This window comes from Mustela erminea, chromosome 18, assembly GCF_009829155.1.
Source record: "Mustela erminea isolate mMusErm1 chromosome 18, mMusErm1.Pri, whole genome shotgun sequence".
In the NCBI taxonomy this organism is placed as follows: Eukaryota; Metazoa; Chordata; class Mammalia; order Carnivora; family Mustelidae; genus Mustela; species Mustela erminea.
In genome coordinates, this window is record NC_045631.1 from 12,664,457 (window position 1) to 12,686,129 (window position 21,673).

The 21,673-nt window shown below is 54.1% G+C and overlaps 1 protein-coding gene across 8 annotated transcripts in view; it reads right to left on the minus strand.

Annotated features, from left to right (window-relative positions):
- PEMT (phosphatidylethanolamine N-methyltransferase) overlaps nucleotides 1–21,673 on the minus strand; it is an 85,239-nt gene that overhangs the window by 53,410 nt on the left and 10,156 nt on the right. For 7 of the 8 annotated variants that reach the window (XM_032321274.1, XM_032321272.1, XM_032321273.1 and 4 more), the window contains one exon: nucleotides 9,899–10,006. In XM_032321274.1, the coding sequence (XP_032177165.1) occupies nucleotides 9,899–10,006 (108 nt within the window). Of the gene's footprint in view, nucleotides 1–9,898; nucleotides 10,007–15,006; nucleotides 15,138–21,673 lie in introns of those variants that run through there. The other variant, XM_032321275.1, reaches the window with a different exon arrangement.

Here is a 21,673-nt window from a genome sequence, read left to right on the forward strand (position 1 = left end):
GAGGGAGGAGGTGACACGTGAGCGCACAATGAACATAGTCCATGGAGCGGTGGGTCAGCCCTGCTGCAGAGTCAGGAGCCACGCAGGGGACGTTCGGCCATGTCCGCTTGGGCTTAGGGCTCAGGGCAGGCTGGCTAAAGGGCCTGCAAAGGCTTGTGGAGGAGACTGGAGCCAGCTGAGTGAAGAGGAAGGCAGGCCCCTCCAGGAAGAAGGAACACAGCGCCAAGATACAAGGAGGGGAGAGATCGGGTCTGCAGAACAGCAGAGGGAAGATGGCCAGCACTCTGGGAGGGGGTCACAAGGAGGCCAGCGGATGAGTCCAGGTGGTGAATGACCCCCAAACCACACATCTAGCCTGAAGGCCAGCAGGGTCTAAAGGCTGGCATAGGAGGACAGGATAGGCTCAGACCCTGCTGGGGTAATAAAACTCCACCCTGGGTCCCTCCGTGCAGGAAGGATCCCAAGAGGTCACCTTCGCCAAACCACTCAGCCAGCAGCCCTTTCCAGTGTGTGCCTCTCAATCCCACGCGTGCTGACCGTGCCTGATGTCCTCACGAGGCCCCAGAGGCCAGAACCCAAAACACATCATAGCAGGAAGAAGCACTTGGACATCCCCCCTCAGCACCACACCTCACCCCTATCCAGCTCAGACTCTCTACGAAAACTCAGATCACACCTCCAGAAAGTCAGGAGGCTGAGGGCGAGGAGGAGGTCAGGGTTCGGCCTGGGCTTCGGGGGGCGACAGCCTCCTCTGCTCCCCTCCCTTTTATTCTTAACTCTGTCGCTCCGAGGGATTCCGGCAAAGGCTGTGAGCTGACCCAGTTCCAGGTGCTGTGGACACTCGATCACCATGGTGCCCAGACACGGAGAGTCTAAAGTTAGCCCCGGCTGATGGCAAGAGGCTGCCCCTGCCAGCCCAGGGCCACAGCCCCACGGAGCGACGCGCCAGCCCATACCGCTCTCCATCCGGATAGGGATGGGGCTGCACAAAGGGCGGCCAAAGCTACCTCCTGCTAAAAATGTGTGACTCCTCCCGGGCTCAGAAAGAACACACACACACATATACACACACATACACACACATACACAGAGCCTCTTGCCCTTGAGCCCACACGGAGATGCTAGAGGAGCCACAGAGGGTCCCTGGTGATGAGGAGCTGACTGTCCCCAGCTGGGAAGCCGAGACCAGATGTGCCATGAGTTGTGTCAACTCCAGCTCTGAGCACATCTTGGGGGGGAGGGGCGAGGGCCGGGGGAGGGCTATGGTGTCCCAGGCGACCTCAGTAGATAGAGATAAGGAAGTGGCTAGCTAGCCAGAGTTCTGGGCTCTCTTGGCTCTAGCAGCCAAGGTCTCGGTCATGCCCAGCCCACCAGCCAGTTCGGCTCAGTGGAAAACCCTGCTTCCTGCTTGCACCCAGGGCAGCACCAGCAAGCCCAGCTCGGCAAGATGCACCCCTGGCACAGGGTGACGTTTCTCACCCAGAAACACTGCCTCGGAGCCCAGTGTGTCCATGGCCATGCCCAGGGAGCCAGAGTCCTGAGCCAGATGGGACCCAGGGTCTCAGATGGTTTGGGTTCATGCCCCGTCCCAATTCCCCAGCCTGTCTGAATGAGACACACACACACACACACACATACACACACTCAGCACCTGCCCTGGAGCAGACAATCGAGGATTGCAAGCCAATGTTCAGGGTCCTCCCTCGGGGGCCCCGGGCCCACCAGTCCACCTTCTTTCCACACACCTCCCCTTTTCTTTGGTCTCCTCAACTCTTGACGCCCCCCCCCATCCTACCCTTCTGCTGTTCTTCAGAAAGCCCAGCCACGCCTCAGCGGGCCCTGTGCAGCCGGCAAGGCTAGGATACTCACAACCCCTCTTTTGTCTCCTGTCTTCCAGATGTGTCCACTACCTGCAAGCTTTATTAGCAGTCGGTCCCTTACTTTCAGATGGCACTCATGAAACACAACCTTACCTTGGTGGCCCAAGTGCCAGTGCCAGGAGGGCAAGGGGTGTCCTCTTCCCCTGGGCACAGCAAAGGGCCATCCCAGGGCAGCGCTTGGCAGAGTGGGTGGGTCCCTGTGTTTCAGAGCTCTATAGGACCTCAGCTGGGGATCCTCACCTCACAGATGGAGACACGAAGCCCCAGAGCGGGTGGGAACACAGGGAATGGGACCTGGGTCTTCCCCCCAGGTGCCACACTAGTTTCCTTGCTTCAGCCCAGTGACAGCTGCAGGGTCAGCCTCCTGGCACCTGGGGGAGGGGGCCTCTGAGGCACCTGAAATTAGCCAACAGGTTGCTGGCTGGGGATCTGAAACCAGAAAATGAGGCCTCAAAGCAAATGCACACTAAAGGTATCAGCCCACCTGCCCTTGGCTGTGCTGGCCTTACCCACAGCGCCATCTACTGTCCAAGCCTTCCCGGTTCCCACCAAAGCCCTCCGCCACCAGCCCAGGGGCCTCAGGCACTCAGCCAGCCAGACATCCCTCTGCTGGGTGCGGAGTGCCCCTACTTTCTGGAGGGGAAGAGCTGCCTCATCCCCAACGCACCCTCTTGGGGGGCTGTGTCTCCCCACAGAAAGGGTGACCAGCCCAGGGGATGCAGGAAGATAAGGACGAACCCCAGAGACCCCAGCCAATAAGCGCGGGCTGCCCGGACACCGGCTATGTATCCACCCCCAGAGAGAGGAGTCTGAGGCCAGGACACAGCCTGGGGCAGGGGGTTGTGGAGAGCTGGGGGCGGTGGGGGGCACTGCACACACACCCAGATCGGTCTCAGGCAGAAGACGCCAGGCAAGCAGGCGAGGGTGTGAGACAGCAGACACCCAGGGCGGTGGGGTACAGAGAGCTGGGCCAGGCAGGCAAGAACGCACAACTCAGAGGCACGCTCCACGCTGAAGAAACCCGCTGGCCAGGACAGTCCCCACAGACACCTGCCATCCCAGCTGGATCATGAGAAGCGCGCCCTCATTGCTCTCTGTCCGTAAACACATCCCGTTTAGCAGGACGTCCAGACGTGCGATAGTCTCAATCAGCTTTGACGTCCTAACAAGAAATTTGCCTTCGATAATAGCTAAGGCACCAAAGCATGCCAATTTTCTTCTGTAAACAATGGGCGAGCTCAAGGCTACAGCATCACAGCCCGGCGCGGGCTCGCTGTGCTCTGACACTGGAGGACGTGCCCAGAGCTAGAACAGCGCAGGGCTGCGTCTATCTTATCTTTCCTGGGATGCCAGAATAGCGGGGCCCGCTTCTCCCCTCCCCTGCAGTCCCCCTTCCTCTGCAGAGTCAGAGTATGCAATGGCACAGATGGAGATGGCCCCCTCCCTGGAGAACTAGGGAAGAGGCCAACTGCTGAGAACCCAATAGGCACTGGCTGTGGGCCTGGAGGCAGGGGCTCTGTCCTTCGTAACAGCACACAGCCCCCAGCACAGGCCAGGGTGCGGGGTACTGGGCCACAAGGCAGGGGCTGCTCCAGCTCTCTTGGAACACCCAGGCTAAGAGGAAGGCCAAGGGGAAGGTCAAGGGGCAAGCAGAGATGCCAAAGGGAACGTGAGACACATGCAGCAGGCACAGAGGGCCGCCTCACTCACACCAACCAGCGCAACACTCTGCCCCCCAGGGATCCTGGCAACATCTGGAGACCTTTGAGACTGTCGGAACACCTGGTGGTTAGAGGCAGGGGATATCATCAAACACCCCGAAGTCAGGGTATTTGGGTGGCTCAGTCATTAAGCATCTGCCTTTGGCTCAGGTCATGATCCCAGGGTCCTGGGATCAAGCCTCGTGTGGGTTTTCTGCTCGGGATGAGCCTGCTTCTCCCTCTCCCTCTGCCTGCTGCTCCCCCTGCTGTGCTCTCTCTCCCTCTGTCAAATAAATAAATAAATGAAATCCTGGGGGAAAAAAAAAATCCCACAGTGGACAGGATGGCCCAAAATGTCAACAATGCCAACGTGAGCGACCTGAGCCTGGAGGATGGGCTGGGAAGGGGGTTTGTGAAAAGCAAGGACTACTGCCTGGAAGAGGCGGCATAGGTATGTAAGATGCCCTTGGCAAGGGGAGGAGTCACGGGGAAAGGCAGGAACCAGAACCACAGGGCTTGCAGGCAACAGAAAGTCTGGCAGAGGGGTGGGCCTCAGAGGCCAGGGAAGGGGCTCCCATCTCGTGCTGGAAGGTGTGAGGTGCCTTTAAGCAACTGAGAGTGTGCTAGGGCACTGGGCAGTTTGGCCTTGGCCTGTGTTCACATGTGAAGGAGTACGCAGTGCAGATGGGTGGAGAGGTGCAGGGAGTGCTGGGGACCCTGGCTAGATCTCTGCCCAGGGCCCCTGGAAGGGGAGCACACAGCCCACATCCCCCATCTTGGCCAGGGTTCACAGAGCAAGCTCCGTTTGGGGCCTGGACATCCCCAGGTGGGGCCACGGAACTTGGACCTGAGGTGTTGGTACTGAGAAGATTCTGGGACAGGGACAGAGACAAGATGACAAAGGGAGAAGCCCCAATTAGCCCCTCTGTAGCACCTGACCTCTTCACCATTTCAATTACAAACCTATTTGCGATCTCTAACAATGGAGGCCTAGGGGCTTTATTCCCTAGCTCTTGTGCCTGGCACACAAAAGGTTCTGGAGGAATGAATATTCGTTACTTTGTTTCTCTTGATTTTGAAAAGTGTGAACACTGTGGGGGTGGGGGAGAGGGAGAAGGAGAGAGAATCTTAAACAGGCTCCCGGCTCAGCACATGGGGCATGATCTCAGGACCCCATGACTGAGCTGAAATCAAGAGTAGGATGCTTAGGGGCGCCGGGGTGGCCTGGTCAGTTGGGTAAGCAGCTGCCTTTAGCTCGGTCACGATCCAAGGGTCCTGGGATCAAGGCCTCTATCAGGCTCCCTGCCAAGCAGGGGAGCCTGCTTCTCCCTCTCCCTCTGGCCCTGCAATGTGCTCTCTCTCTCACTTACTCTCTCTCTCAAATAAATAACATCTTTTTTTAGAAAAAAAAAAAAAAAAAGAGTCAGACACCTAACTGACAGCACCACCCAGGCACCCTCAACAAACACTGGTTGCATGAATGAATGGGTGAATGAATAATGAATAAATGAATGAATGAGTAACTGTTGAAGAGCAGCAGACTGAGCCAGAAGAACAGTTTGAGGCCCAGGGATAACAGAGTTACAAGAAAATGTGATGCTCACCAGTGGTTTCCCCAAAGATCCATCAAGAGGACAGCAGAAGGCAAGAAAGTTCTCTGAAGCTCTAGAAGCAGAATTCTAACAGAGCAGAGGAGATGAAAACTGACTTTGGGGATAGAGGACAGGGAAGAAGAGAGAGATGGGGGCTGGGGGCTGGTGGGGAGGGGGCACCCCTCATCCACATGCTGGCCCTGATAGGCGGGCAGGCCCCTCCAGCGGATGCTGTAGCTCCTTCAAAGAGCTACAGCCCTGGGGAGGCAGATAGCGGGCCCTAGAACAACCAGAAGGCCGTGGTCCAAGGCCACACTCAGCCTGGGCCACTGTCCATGGCGTCCTCACACATTATCACCAACCTCAGCCATCCTGCTCCCCTCAGTTCCAGACTCACAAGGTCTCCCCTCAGAATCTCCCAAATACCTTCAGATTGGAGCTCTCTTGCCTCAGCCCCTACCTTGGCCATGGCCTCTACAATTCTGCACCCAGTTCTGATGTGTGGGTTTCGTCCCCACACACCCAGGCAATTCTCTTACACCAGCTGGGTGTCCCACAATTCAGCTTGCTTCTGACCCAATCTGCCCAACTCACGGAACTCAGAGAACGAGCTTATTTGCTTGATTATGAGCTTATTATAAAGGAAATTAAAGGCCAGGAATCATCACCCAATTGAAAAGATGAATAGGGCGAGGGAAGGGGTAAGGGATGCAGAGCGCCCACTCTCTGGGCATGCCACTCTCGCCAAATCTCCATGTGTCCACCAACCCAGAACTCTGCGAACCCCATTTTTTTTTTTGAAAATTTTATTTATTTAAGAGCGCGCTCTCGCAGGCATGCGCACAAACACAGGGAAGGGGCAGAGGGAGAGGGAGAAGCAGACTCCTCACCAAGCAGGGTACCCAACACGGGGCTCCATCCCAGGGCCCTGGGATCATGACTGGAGTGGAAGGCAGGCACCCAACCTATGGAGCCACCCAGGCGCCCCATCTCCCAACGCCATCCCTTCCGGGTTTCACAGAGGTTGCATGACATAGGTGACTGATTAAATCATTGGCCCTTGGCTACTGAACTCCACCTCCAGCTCCGCCCCCTCCTACATCACGTGGTTGGTTCCTCTAGCAACATGTCCCGCCCCCACCCCCCGCACCCCCCCTCTTAGGTTGGGGACAGGCCTAAGGTCACCTCGTTAACCTAACAAAAGACACCTTACGGGCCTTCAACCCTAGGAAATTTCAAGGGTTTGGGGAACTATATGCCAGAGTGACCAAATCCTCATTTCTGAGAAGTCACTCAGGTCCCAGCTGCACCTGGCGGTGCCTCCTCTCTCTGGCACTTCCCCACCAAACTATGGTAAATCCTGCTGACTCTTCCGGCTTTCAAACTGTGCCCAGAATCTGACCACTTCTCCTACTTCCGCTGGTGCCACTCTGGTCCAAGCCACCATTGGGCCTCAGGCCCCACCACAGCCTCCAGCCCCGCCCTCTCCCCCCCCACTCCACCCCCCCCCCCCATCTGCTCTCATCAGCCCACAGCTGCCTGGAAAGTCCAAGTCAGATCAGGCCACGCCACGAACTGCACGTTTCCCCGGCTCCCCACTCAGAACGCCCCACCCCACGTGCTCCCCACGGCCTACAAGGCCAGTGCTGCTAGGACGGCCCCCTCTCTGACCTGCTGCTCTCCATTCTCGCTGGGTCGCATTCCAGCCAGCAGCCCTTCCTTGAAATCACCCAGGACTTTTGCACTTGTTGCTTCCTCCTCCCGGGATACCTGGGGAGCTCCCTCCCATGTTGGAGGGGGAGCAGGTTTTGGCTCAGGGGCCACCTGCTTCCCCAGCTTCACTCTCTGTCAACCCCAACCCCCCTTGATGGCGGTTGTGAGTTTATTCAGGGTCCCCCTCCTAGGATGTCAGCTCCTTTGGAACCTGAACACTGTGCCTGGCACATGTGTGGTGGGCCATCAATAAGCAGCTGAAGAAATGAGCAAACCTCTTCTGGGCAGTTTCCAAAGGGGTTAATAACAGCCTTCGCCCTGCCAAGCAACTAAAACGCTACCTGGAACACTCAGCACAGTGTCCCTGCCGCAAGTCCCTCTTGTCACCACTGAGTCAATGCTCAGTATGCTCTTCTACAGGTGCCCTCTCGCTTACTGCTCACGCAGAGCTGGGGGAGGGGGAGGCAGGCCACTCAGACCAGTTCTGCCTGTTCTGCCACTGTCTGGCCCACAGCAGCCCACTAAACCACAGCGCATTCCCCTAAAGGCTCCCATTCTGAGCCTCTCTCCCACTGATGACCACAGACTGTTCCAGTGAAATAACTTTTTAAAATAAAAAGCAAGGCCAATCAAACACAACAACCAAAGAAAAAAACCTATGACAAGTGCACAGATTCTGAGCTGCCCGAATCTTAAGCACCTTGACTACATGGCTGTGGGCCACGGCTCAACTTCAGCATGAACTTGCAGGGGTGCCCGGAGGACTCTGTCGGTTAAGCATCTGCTTTTGGGCTCAGGTCATGATCCCAGGGTCCTGGTATTGAGGCCCCCGTCTGGCTTCCTGCTGGGGGAGGAGCCTGCTTCTCCCTCTCCCTCTGCCCCTGGCCCCCTGCTCCTGTGCACATGAGCGCTCTCTCTCTCTCAAATACATAAATAAAACCTTAAAAAAAAAAATGAACTTGAATACACCATTAGAAGAGCCTACAGGAAATAAAGGAAGGGGCTTGTACATGAAGAAGTGTCCCCAGGACCTGCCGCGCACTCAGTAAATTGAGCCCTCAGCACTGGGGACCAGCCAGGCCCACAGGGCATGGACAGTGAACCAGGGAGAGCACTGCACACTCCCAACACAAGCCAGCTCTCCTAGGACGGATTAACAGCCTCTCTGAGACCCTACACCGGCTTCCTGTGGCTGCTGTAGCCCATTTCCACAGAGTAGGTGGTTTAGAACAATGGAATTTATGTTCTCCCAGTTCTGAAGGCCAGAAGTCCAAAATCAGTGTCTGTAGGCCAGATCAAGGTGCCAGCAGGGCTGCGCTTCCACCCCTCCCCCAACCCCCAGGCTCCAGGGGAGGATCCATCCCTCACTGCCTCTTCCAGCTCCTGGTGGCCGCAGCCTTCCTTAGCTGGTGGCCGCATCATCTCCGTCTTCAAAGCCAGTGTCTTCTCATCTTCCTCTGCCTCCCTCTTATTCGGACACATGGGGTTGTGCTGAGGGCCCACCCCAATAATCCAGGACAATCTCCCCATCCTGAGATCCCTGACACCTGCAAAGCTCCCCTTTTTGCCATATAAGGTAACAGTCACAGGTTCCAAGGACAAGACATGGACATACGTCTTTGAGGGCCATTTTCCAGCTGTTTTACCCACCGTGATCTTGTGTGGCAGGAGGAAGGCTGGGGGGTGGGGAGCAGGGCTGGGGGAGAAAGAAAGACGAGCAGAAGAGCACAGGGAGATGCAGGCCCTCCGGGAGCCCAGCCCTTGCTGGGAGGTCCCTGTCAGGTCAGGGTCATCTCAGACATGGTGGGCTGTGGTAGTAGTTGGGTTTCCTCTATGGACTGAGGCAGGAGTCCCAGGAGGCCTCAAGAATAGTTTTACAAGAAGCGAGCCGGAACCTCTGACCCTTAGAGCTCCTCCTTCCCCTCAGGGCCCCTCCAGCCAGGGGCCTGCACCAGCCATCTCAGGGTGGGTGTGTGTCGTGTCGTCCCCCCCCCCTCAGGACAGAAGGGACAGCACATTCCGAATGTGGCCTCTGTGAAGTGAGCAGTCCCGCCCCACCCCCACTCCCACCCACCACCCATCTCCCCAGACAAAGAAAAGACTCTAACTCAGCAACCAGGTGACAAACATGTCGTGTTCCGCCCCTGGGACCAAGTGGCCACCAGAAATAAAAACAGTCTGGAACAGTGTGTTGCTAACCGGGAGGCTGGCCTTACTCCTCAGGCTACCCTCAAGGGCGATCACAGGACGTCCGTGGCTCTGCATCAGCAAACCCGGGCACTGACACAGGGCAGGAGCCTCGGGAAGAGGCCCTGGGGCACTACCGCCACCCCCTTCCATTCCTGCAGAAATCCCAAGAGCTTCCCAGCAGGTAGGGGGCATCGCAGAGAAACACGGTAGCAGGAGGGCCTGTCCGCCATTCCCACACCTTCCTCAGAGGGCTCAGGGCCCCCTTCCCACACAGCCTGCCCCCCAACAGTTCTGGGTCCTGAGCATACCCGTACCCACAGACGAGCTGGGTGCTGCTCTGTCTCCTTCTGTGTTCACTTCTTGCTCGCTCGTTCTTACTCCCTGGCATGCACACTCCAGTGCCGTGCAAACCCATTTCGCCAGGAGCCTCGTTTGGGAAAAACAAATCAAGTTTCTCGAGCACATCAGAGAGGGTGAGGGTTCCCAAGAAAGCCACCTGACTGCGCAGCGCGGCAGCGAAGGTAGGGAGCCTCTAAGCCAAGGCCATCTCCAGCAGCCTCTAGAAGACCGAGGTCGTCGGGCCCATGTGGGCAGCCTCATCACGGGACAGTCCGCTGGCCCGGCCCAGCAGCAGCCCAGGACTGTCACGGCCCGCACATCATGGGATCCTGGCCTGGCCAGCATCCCTTAACTGGGCTCTGACCTCACTGGGGAAACAGAAAGGACAATTCCGAACGGGCCAGAGACGGATGCAGAGAGAGAAGAGCCGTCCGTCTGTCCGTGCACACAGCCAGCCCACACAGGGCCGGGCTAGGGCGCTTACCACATTCCAGAAGAGCGGATTGAAAGTGATGGTGAGGATGGCAGCCACGAAGCAGGGATCCGAGGGGTCCACGTAGCCCAACAGCCGGGTCATAACGTAGAGGTCTGCCTGCAGGGACAGAGCAGCGTCAGCGGAAGACCCGCCCAGTCCCCCGACGGCCCCCGCCTGCCGGACATGGAGTGCAAAGCCCCCAGAACTCAGAAACATAGTTACCCTCTGGGAACACACCGGGAGGCTCGGGCACAAGCAAGTCCAGCAAAGGTTACTACAGTGTAATCATAAAACTGAAGATAAAAAGCCAAAACCCAATCAGCCGCATCGTGCCCTGTCAGAGGGTGGCCGGGCAAGTGGCAGAGGAGTGGTGTGCGGGGACGTTCGGCCAGGAAATCATGAGCAGCCAGCACCCTGATGGGGAAGGAACACCACCAGGACCCAGGTCTGGGTCACCACCTGCTGTGACTGGGGCCACACCTTCAGAGGGCTTTGGAGGCCCCAGAGCAAACCCCAGGGGCTGTTTTTCGTGGGAAGACACGCTCAACCTCCCTAGTAATCAGGTAAATGCGAACTAAGACAGCAGCCCTGTCCCTCCTCCAGGGCAACCTGAATGAGGGCCAGGCTTGAGTGCTGGGGAAGGCGTGAAGCAAAAAGGCGTGCTCCCCCTTGTCAGCAAGGTCACTCCCAAGTGCCTGTTCCAGAGAAACTCACATCGAGTGTGCAAAGTGCATGTGCTTGCAGTGAAAAAAACAAGCATAGCCGTCCACCTATGGAAGAATGGCCACATAGAATAGGCCCATTCCTAAGGCAGCAAAGCTACTGAATTCAAACAAACTTGCCATTATATGTCAAGTTGTGATATTCTTTTAAAAATGTCCAATGAACAGAGCAAGCTGCAGACTTCCCACAGCATATACACATATATACATTTTTAGAAAATAACACATAACCACACATTGTACTAAGTGTTTCCTGTGTATGTCTTTTTAAAAAGACCCTGGAGGGAGCCCGGGTGGCTCAGTGGGTTAAAGCCTCTGCCTTTGGCTCAGGTCATGATCCCAGGGTCCTGGAATCGAGCCCCACATCAGGCTCTCTGCTCAGCAGGGAGCCTGCTTCCTCCTCTCTCTCTACCTGCCTCTCGGCCTACTTGTGATCTCTCTCTCTCTGTCAAATAAATAAATAAATAAAATCTTTAAAAAAAAAAAAAAAAAAAAAGACCCTGGAGAGCAATACACTGGATTCATGCTACTAGCCACATCTATGGCTAGAGTTTCCTCTAGCCCTCTATCATCCACACTCAAGGATGGAGCGCTCCCTGTGGCGGGACTGTCCCCCACACCCCTGGCCGCCACCCCCTCGGGGCCAGTGGCACCAAAATGTCTCCATACATGGTCCCAATGTCCCTGAGGGACAGCACTGAGACACCCTTCCTGTAGAGACGGTGGGAAGACTCTGGAAAGTCACTAAGCACGGAAGATGTGGCCAGGCGTGTCCTTGGCACATGTGGGCCTCCTGTCCCAGTCAAAGACAATCTTCATCTCTGAGGGGCCAAGGGCAGAGCTGAGAATGAATGAGCCAACAAAGGCACTGCTAAGGGAACATGGGATGAAATGGCTGAGGGACAGAGTGGCCACATGAGTGCCCAAGCACATTATTAATAAACAAATGACAAAGGGGGAACCAGTCAGCAAATAGCGAAGGGTGACAATGGAAGCACAGTCTTGCCCCATGCTGACCACAGTGTCTGGGCACCCTGTGGGTGCTTGTCGACACCCAGCAGGCAGGCAACCCCACCCCCTGCCCTCCAGCCTCCTTCTCTTCTAGTCCCAGGTCAGACGCCCCCTAGAGGCCCCCAGCTTGTCAGGCAGAACAGTGGAGGCTCGGTGGGTCCCGCAGGCTCTCGGCTCTGGGTTGGGGGGTGGGCACCTCACAAAGCCTGGGGCCCTCATGGGAAATTCCAAGTTGCCCTGGAGAACACACCAGAAGAGAAAAAGCCGCTCGTGAAGGACCAAACAACTAGAAAAGGCCTCGGAACGGGCTGTCCTCCCCTGGAGTTGAGACAGGTACATCTCAGCCCCAAAGCCCCTAAAGCCTGGGACTGAACCAAAGAACGTTCTATCTTCTGTTTGAAAGGAAATGTTTGTTAAGCACCCGATTGCAAGGCCCACTGAGAGGTTGCGAAGGGGTTGACTGGTGAGCAGGAACCCCAAGAGGCATGGAAAGAGAGCTGGCCTGCGGAGCCACCAGGCTGCTGCTCTGGTCCTGCTTGGCCACTTTCAGAGCAGTGCCTGCCTCACTGCCCCCGCTCCCCGGTCCCCAGATCAACCCTCAACACCCAGCTTGCCTGCCATTGACCCTTCCCCCTTCTCACTGAGGAGTCTAATCTGTGCCTTGACCCCATTGTTCCCACTGCCCTCAGGATGGGGCACCCTCGCCCCAGCCAGCCTCCCATGCCTTATTTCCTGCCACACTCTGGACCCCGGGCGTCCTCACCTGCACTGGGCTGGCTCACCCATTCCAGGACTCACTGACAGGTGATGATTCACCTGCACCCACCTCACCTGTGATCCTTCTTGCCCACCCTATCGCTCACACCAAACATCATGCTCTAGACTCTTTTACGGTGGGTCCGCACGTGTCTGAAATACTCTCTATCCCTCTGACACTTCCAGACGAACTCCTATTCACCCCTGAAGACCCGGGGGGAGCATCTCCTCTACCTTCACCCATGGCACTCTCTTCTGTGTCCTTAGTGCACACGGTATTGTGATTATCTGGTTATCTGTCCCTATCTCATACTCATCCCTCCGGGCAAGGGGCCATGTTTTCCTCCAACTTTGTGTCTTCCACCCGGCACAAAGAGTAAATGTTTGCTGAGTGAACGGTGGCCCTTGTTGCATCATTAGTAAAAAGCAGAGGCTAAAGGTCTGGAAGGGCCCTCCAGCTCAACTGCCTGGGCTCCTAGGACTCTGATACCCTCCCTTCTGGCTTCAAACTGGAGTCAGGAAACTACCCAAGCAGCCGCCGTGGAGATTCTGCAGGTGGGCGGCCAACAGCGGCCAGCAGATCCCTCTGTTTCTGAGGCGACAGATTCACCAGCTGCCCAAGCACTGTGCTTCATCAATATTTTTATGGCACCTTTTAGGTTGAGAAATCAAGTAGTGTTCACAAGTGTTGGCGGGAGGCGGGATGGCCAGACCCGGGACGGGATAGGGCTTTCTAAGGTTCTTAGAAACCCCAGGGCTGGGATCTCTTCAAGGCAGTTCAGTCCCTAGGGTGTGCAGCTCGGTGGAGAGAGTGCGGGTGGAGCACCAGGGGGGTTATCAGCAGTCCTGAAGCCCTGCCCCCTCCCCCGAATTCTACTTCCCATCATCCCCTCCAGATCCTACTTGCAGCCTTCAGCTACACCGTAAGCTGGGCACCCGCACCACCCGTCCACCAGAAGCTGCACACAAACGGCCCTCTAAGACCCAGGCTTGCCCTCTGAAACATCACAAAGCGGAGCATAGGGCCAGCACACCTGGAACGTGAAATATCCCCCCACTTCCCCACCAAGAGCCTCCCACCGACTTTATCCTCCATGGTTATCAGCAGCCTCGTTTTACTGATAGGCAGAGTTATCCGCAGGCCTGATTCTCCAGGCCCCGCTCTGTGCTCACACAAGGCTGTCTCAGGATCCCCAGTGACCGAGACGGAGGAAAGATGGTGAAGTGTGAGGTCCAGAGCAGGGACCCATCCAGCTGGAGAGAGGGTGCAGGTGATGGCCAGAGGGTCACTGCTAGAAACCCGGGGATGCCAGCAGGAGAGAACCAGACCAGTGCTTCAGGGCAGGCCCATGAAGGTGCAGGCACATGGATGGTGGCTGCCTGGGAAACAAGGTGGGGCACTGGCCAGGAGCCGCACAGGGCATTTTCGGGGGTGATGGAAGTATCTGCCATCTCAGCGGGAGCCTGGCCAGCCTGGATCTTGCACATTAGACCTTCCAACTGGACACAAAGGTCTACGCATTTCACTGTGTGTAAATGACACCTCCCCAGAGAGGAAAGTTTCCTCACTGGGAACTGTGAACTGTGTCCCCTGTCTCCCCACTGGCCTTGGGGGAAACCGTAGCCTCTGGAAATGCCAAAGGCATTTCTAAGGATTCAACTCGATGTCATTGGGAGCAAGCCACCAGGGAGGTGACACTCTGGGGGGAGTCTGAGGACTACAACCCGACCCTCCGGCAAGAAACTTTCCAGTGTAGATAACAAGATCAAAGAGGCTTTATTTAAGGCTGGCATACCTCATCCTGGCAAGCACTGTGGCTATTCCTACTTTGCAGATAAGAAAGCCAAAAGCTCAAAAAAGCCCCCAGATCACAGGCAAGAGGGGGCAGAGCCAGGCCACGGCCAGACCCGCCCTTCCAGATTCCAGACCGAAACTGAGGCTTTCTGTCAGGTCTTAGAAATGCTGCAGCAAAAGCCTCAAATACTCCCAAAGAGACAGGGCAAATGAGCAGGTCAAATTTGCTGCTTTTGCCTTCGGTGGGAGCTGAGGGGAAGGGAAACTGAGGCACTTACAGGTTAGCAAGCCAACAACACCAGCCAAAGCTGGCAGCCAAGGGATATCCAGCAGTCTCCCAAGACTGAACTGGTTAAAACTGGAACCTCAGCCCCCACCAGGTCCCAGTGCCCTCAGGTCAACCTGTCTTGGTGGGAGGAAAGCATCCAGTTACCCGGGTCACCTTGAGTGCGAGGGATCTGCGTTGCCTGGAGAACGGCCTGCTTGGCAGGAAAGAATGACTAATGTCCACTGGGGTATTCCTCCAAAGGCCTGAGCGTCCTTTCCTGATTGCTGTCACCTCCCAGAACTCACGGGAAAGGGCGAACCTCCCTCCCCAAAGCGGCTCAGCCGAAAAGAACCAAAAATCCCCGATCCCAGGTCCCTCGGTCACCCCTGCATACCAGTGGGCTGCCTTGACCTAAGGGGAGGGTCCTCCCCCCTCCTCTCCCCCAACCGTATTAAAGCAGCAAAAGCCCTGGCTTTCTCTCCCGGGTCATTCTAAGAATGGAATCCCGCTCCAAGGTCACAGACGGCAGAGTTCTGTGTTTGAAAAGAGGACAGGCACTACCTACCGAAACCGGGAATAATTCCACGCGGGCCACCGACGAATAGGCTCGGCTACTGACACCCTACGGGTGGTTGAGGAAGCGGCTCATAGCAACTTCACTTTACTGCGGGCTTGGAGGACACTTTAGGGGGACGATCTGCTGCGGGTCAACAGCACCCAGGGTAACATTGTGACATCCAAACAAACAGTAGGGGCCCAGAGAGTCAAAGTCGCATCGATCGTAAGTGGGATCCACACAGCACATAAGGCAAAGGGCAAGAGGAGCTGGGTGAGGGAGGAAGCCAGAGGGGCTGGGGTCCTCCAGCCCAGCTCTCCACCAGTGTCAAGTATGTCTTCGGGACCACAGCCTCTTCTGCCTTTCCCAGGGGACCCTCAAATCGCTCCCGGCATTCTCTACAGAGTGGGTAACTTTTGGTTAGAGCTCTGTGTCATAGAGGACACAGACACAAGAACGAACATGCTAGAGTCTCAGAGTTTTACTAAGGCAGGACCCAACCTCGTCTGTTCTTCTCTGCATGGGGTGGGGTGGGGGAGCATCTGGTTCAGAAGAAGGTCTCCGGGCAGCTCACAGTGCGAGCTGAGGTCAGATCACTCCCACCTTCCGAGAGGGACCACAGGTAGGCTTTCTGTGACCGGTTGCAGCCTAGGGTTTCCCCTGGATGACACGGGGGTGATAAGACTGCAGCCCTCCAGTCCCCGAGGTGACATTCTGAACGGAGGACAGACCGGGCATGAAAGTACACGGTGCTGAGGGTGCTCCCAGGCTGAGGCTGTTCTCTCCTCTCCCTTTGTTTGTTAAATAGCGCAGACGGACACCTCACCCCTTTCTGGAGGGGCCCTCTGGGGATACACGCATTCTACGGAAAAGGTGGAGAGGGGACACCGATCCAAGGACTGTAGGCTCCACGCTAGAATCGGAGGGCATTCGAGCTTTGGAAACCATCTCAAGACAGGAGGTTTGTTGGAATGTCACAACACCATGGTAGTCAGCCACAGCCAATTTCCGGAAAAAAATGTCGCTTTGAGGCATTCCTACATCCCACGGTAAGAAGAAACAGCCAGCAGCTGCTCTAATTCCCCAAATCTGTAACTCCTTCCAGGAAAGGCAAAGACATTCATTCACCCATCAATCAACTGCACCAGGTGCAAAAAAGGCTCTGACAGCTCCTGTGCACCCTGGTCAGTGGGGCCAAAGCGAGCCCCTTTCCTGGGAGTGGCACCCACAGGCAGGTCCTGCGCTTTTCATCAAGGCCCTCATCTCCTCCGCCTTGGGTCCCCCTCCACTTCGTGATCATTAGCTGCGGACCCCTTTTCTTTACACTCACCCTCGAGGGCTCAGGACCACCCCACTAGGGTGATGCTACAGCTTACTTTTATCGAATACATGTTATATATTAAAAGCAGTAACAATAAGCCAGCTGACCTCCCCTGGGAAGTTACTGGACACCAAGCCCCGGCTTTAATGAGGCAGGACAGAGCACAGCCCTGAGCCATGGCACCCCAGCCTAGTCCAGCTTGAGGAACCCTGTGTTGACTTGGGAAAGTCACATGCACTCTGATGGCTTTGAATGAGAGTGGCACATGAGACGGCAAGGAAAGCGTTTATAGCACAGTGAGGGGCACCTGGCAAGGCTGGATAAATGTTAGCGTTATTCAGGCCACGCAACAACACCATGGGGCATGCTCATCTTCCAGATTAAAAAACTGAGGTTATCACATGAAGAAAAACCCGACAGAACTAAAAGATGAAACAGACAAATCTGCGACAGCAGCTGGGGCCCTCCACACTCCTCTCTTAGAAGTGACAGAGTAGGGACGCCTGGGTGGCTCAGTTGGTTAGGCAGCTGCCTTCGGCTCGGGTCATGATCCCAGCCTCCTGGGATCGAGTCCCACATCCGGCTCCTTGATCAGCAGGGAGCCTGCTTCTCTCTCTGCCTCTGCCTGCCACTCTATCTGCCTGTGCTCACTCTCTCTGTCAAATAAATAAATAAAATCTTTAATAAAAAAAATTAAAAAAAAAAAGAAGTGACAGAGTAGGTCTGTGGAAAATCAGTAAGGACGGGGATGGCCCGAACATCACCACCAACCACTTGGCCTGACTAATGTTTATAGAACATTCCACAATAACAGCAAATGACACATTCTTCTCAGGCACACATAACATCCATGGAGACAGACCACGGTCCGGACCACAAAACAAATCAATCAGTCTGTCTATCTATCTAACTATCTATCTATCTTTCTTTTTCTTTCTTTCTTAAGTAGCCTCCGCACCCAGTGTGGAGCCCAGTGGGGGCCTGAACTCACAACCTTGAGACCAAGACCTGAGCTGAGATCAAGAGACAGACATTCAACCAACTGAGCACCCAGGCACCCCAAACTAATCTTATATTTAAAAGAATCAGAAAGCATAAAAGTATGTTCTCAAATCATAACAGAATTAAACTACACATGAACAGAAAGATACTTGTTAAAGTACGTACTTCCAAACGATCCATGCGTCAAAGGGGAAGTCGGAAGGGAAATTTTAACATATCTTGAACAGAATGAAAATGAAAATACAACATTATCAGAAATTGTGGGACACAAGGCTGAGAGGTAAGAGTTACATTAATGAAGAAGAAAAGGCTCAAAACAGTAATATATGCTTCACCCTTAAGAAATTAGGGAAAGAGGGGCACCTGGGTGGCTCAGTGGGTTAAAGCCTCTGCCTTCGGCTCAGGTCACGATCCCAGGGTCCTGGGATCTCTCTGTCAAATAAATAACATCTTTTTAAAAAAAAAAATGTTATTTATTTATTTGACAGACAGTGAGCACAAGCAGGCAGAGAGGCAGGCAGAGAGAGAGGAAGAGAAGCAGGCTACCCGCTGAGCAGAGAGCCCGACTCAGGCCTCAATCCTCAGATGGTGACCTGAGCTGAAGGCAGAGGCTTTAACCCACTGAGCCACCCAGGCGCCCCATAAATAAAATCTTAAAAAAAAAAGAAAGAAAGAAATTAGGGAAAGAAAAGTAAAATAAACCCAAAGCAAGCAGAAGGAAAAAATAAAAGCAAAAATCAATCAACCAAAAACAGAAAAACAGAGAGGGGAGAAAAATCAAATCCGAAACATGTTCTTTGGGAAAAACATAAAATAGATAAACCTCCAGTTACACCAAGCAAGGGAATAAGAAGACACAAACTGCCAATACTGAGAATGTAACGGGGGCTTCAACACTGACCTCACAAGCATTACAGGGGTAATAAAAGAGCTTACGACCACAAGCCAGCAACTCAGATCAGATGGTCCCATCATGGAAAGACATAAGCTAACAAAATTCATTCAACATATAGTCCTATATCTATTTTTTAAAAAATGAATTCACAGTTAAAGCCCTTCCAAAACAGAAAGCCCCAGGCCCTGAAGATTTCACTAGATGAATTCTACCAACTTTTAAGGAAGAAGTGACACCCATTCCACACAATCTCTCCCAGAATACAGAACAGAGAGACCACTTCATAATTCACACGAAGAGGCCAGCATTGCTTTAACACCAAAACCAGACAGAGACACAGCAAGAAAACTACAAACCCTATCCATGAGCTGAGCCATCCAAATCCTTAACAACAACATCCAAAGCAAATCTAGCACTACAGACGAAGGATAACACCTCAGGACCCTGCTTGGCCCTGGGAATGCAAGGCTGGTTCGATCATCAAAGCATTGATGTAATTCATCACATTAACAGCCAAATAAGGAAAAGCCATGTGATCATCTCAACGGGAGCAGAAGAAACCGAGGTTCTAGAAGGTTCAGTGACTTGCCCAAGGTTATAACGAGGGCCTGAGTTAAGCCCTTGCCCTGCTGTCTTGACTCTGACCCAAAACACTGATGACAAAAATTAGGTCCTTGAGAACTTTGCAAAATCAGTCATCCAACCAAACGGACTGATAGTTACTCTAATAAAGTAACAGCATCCAAAGATTCTTCTAAACAAGCTGTATAGCAGGCAAACATCTTCCCCTAAAAGCCAGTCAAGATCTCCCACGTCTGTCCCTGGGATTTTACCTCCCACGGTTTATCAGGCTCTCGCAGCACAAATGGAAACTGCACAACTCAACAGGCCTGTCTGCCATCGTGGCCTTGAAGCTTCCTGAACACAAGGGCTTACCTTCTGAACACCACCTTTGACAATTTGTAAGGTTCCTCCATACCCTTGGCTCATTCTGGGCTTCCTCATAAGCCCCATTTACTATCCCTGATTTACAGATCAAGAAACTGAAGGGCACCTCTTGACACATACACTAAGTGAAACCAGCCATCTGCTCATGAGAAAAGGTGAGTCCATACAGAAAAGGGCATGACAGGGGCCCACGTGACTATGCCTGGCCAGACTGGGTTCTCCAAGGAGCCAGTACCCCTGGGCCCCACTGGAGCCATCTTCTGAGTCCTGGAGGCATCTCTGCCCGGGGACAGCAAACTGGAAATCCCTGCTGCGATCCATTACAAGCCAGCTTGCTTCATGCCGCTGGCAGGCCAAGGAGCAAGGCTCTGGAATCCCATGGCAGGGAGGGCAAAGGGCTATGAAGGGCCACTGCCAGCAAGGCCACAGTAGATACACTCCTCATCCCAAAGGGTGATTTTTTTTTTTTAAAACAAAACCAAAATTCCGTATCAGCTGGAACAGGTGCAGCAAATAGCTGGTTAAGAGCATTGTACCCAAGGGCCATACTGTTCAGAATATACTCTTAAAAGGAACGCTGGAGCACCCAGTGGTAATTGGTTGAGCTTCGACTCTTGACTTCAGCTCAGGTCATGATCTCAGAGTCATGGCATCAAGCCCCACGTGGGGCTCTGCACTCAGCAGGGAGTCTGCTGGGGCTCTCTCCCTCTACCCCACCCCACCCCCAACCCCACCCCACTCCTATGCTCTCTCTCTGTAATAAATAAAGAAATCTTTAAAAAAAAAAAAAAGTAGGGGCGCCTGGGTGGCTCAGTGGGTTAAAGCCTCTGCCTCCAGCTCAGGTCATGATCCCAGGGTCCTGGGATCGAGCCCCGCATCGGGCTCTCTGCTCAGCAGGGAGCCTGCTTCCTCCTCTCTCTCTGTCTGCCTCTCTGTCTACTTGTGATCTCTGTCTGTCAAATAAATAAATAAAATCTTTAAAAAAAAAAAAAGTAATGTCACCAATTTTTTTTCACTTTTTAAAATGTGGCTACTAGAGAAGTTTACATGATAAATGGGACACATTGCATTCCTATCGATGGTGCTAGACAAGCAGGCTGACATCCTGCCGCTCAGATGCCTGTGGAGGAAAAGAAACCTTGATGCTCACTTGGGTCAGCGACTGACTGGCATCTTTTAAAGATCTTTTAAAAGTAGAGACTGAGGGGGCGCCTGGGTGGCTCAGTGGGTTGGGCCTCTGCCTTGGGCTCGGGTCGTGATCTCAGGGTCCTGGGATCGAGTCCCATGCCGGACTCTCTGCTCGGCACAGTGCCTGCTTCCCTTCCTCTCTCTTCGCCTGCCTCTCTGCCTACGTGTGATCTCTGTCAAATAAATAAATAAAAATAAAAATCTTAAAATAAATAAATAAATAAAAGTAGAGACTGTGATTGAAGGAGGAGGAGAATGACCACAGACAAATACATAATAATAATGTTGTGTTGTTGTTGTTGTTGTTGTTAAGAAAAAATTCCTTTGGTAACAGGAAGCTTAACTGTGCCAACTAACGCAGCAGTGGGAAAAAACCGAATTTTAGTCAGCTAGGGTCACCCTGACCTAGTCCCAGGAGCACTCCCAGTTCTCTCCAACCCCACAGTCCCATCACACTCTGGAGTAAGGGAGAGAGCAGAAAAGCCTGTCCCACGTAAACCCAGTTAACCTTCCCCTCCCCATGGCTGATTCTTACTCCTGCTGCTAGATCTAGAACATGGCCTTTGCTCATATGACCCTGCAGCACCCTAACACTCCACTGGGCCTGTGTTGGGCCCACTGTCCCCTTGCACTGTGGCCTCTGGCTCAAGGACGTCCCACCTCAAGTTAATGGCGACCTACCGTTCCCCATGGAGTCATTCATCCAGGAAGCAACCACTCCCTAAGCCAGGCAATGCTGAGGGTCCCCCTGGCATTCCAACTGCTCTTTTCATCCAAGATTTGCTCTGGTAGAAAACACCTAAAGTCCCACCACTGACCATGTGGGCCCAGAGATTCTCTAATGGCCATTTGTGGTTTAAGATTCTAAGGATTCCATGAGATACCATCAACCTGAGGGAAGCTGTTCTTCCTCTCTCCTGCTTCCCACTTACCAATGTCAACTCACCCTGCACTCTCTCAGGGTCAGACGCTCGCCTTCTCTTTGTTCCTTGAACAAACACCCCCGCCTTTCAGGCCTTTGGCCTGCTGTCCCTGCTGACCAGAGCTTATCACTAGGTCTCAGACCACAGGTCACCTCCTCACAGATACAGGGATTTCCATCCCACCTTTCTGCCAGCTACTCTCTGAAACATTGACCAGTCTTACTCCCTTCAGAGAATGTTCCATGCTCCCACGCTGGTCTCAAAGACTGGCTGTCACGAGTGAATAAATAAAGGGGAGAGACGCTCTAGATTAAAGAAAGGCTGCTCCAGGCAGCGACGGAGCTCCCAGGCTCCACGAAGAGCCGCTGACTGATGACGAAGGTGGAAAGGTGCGAAAAA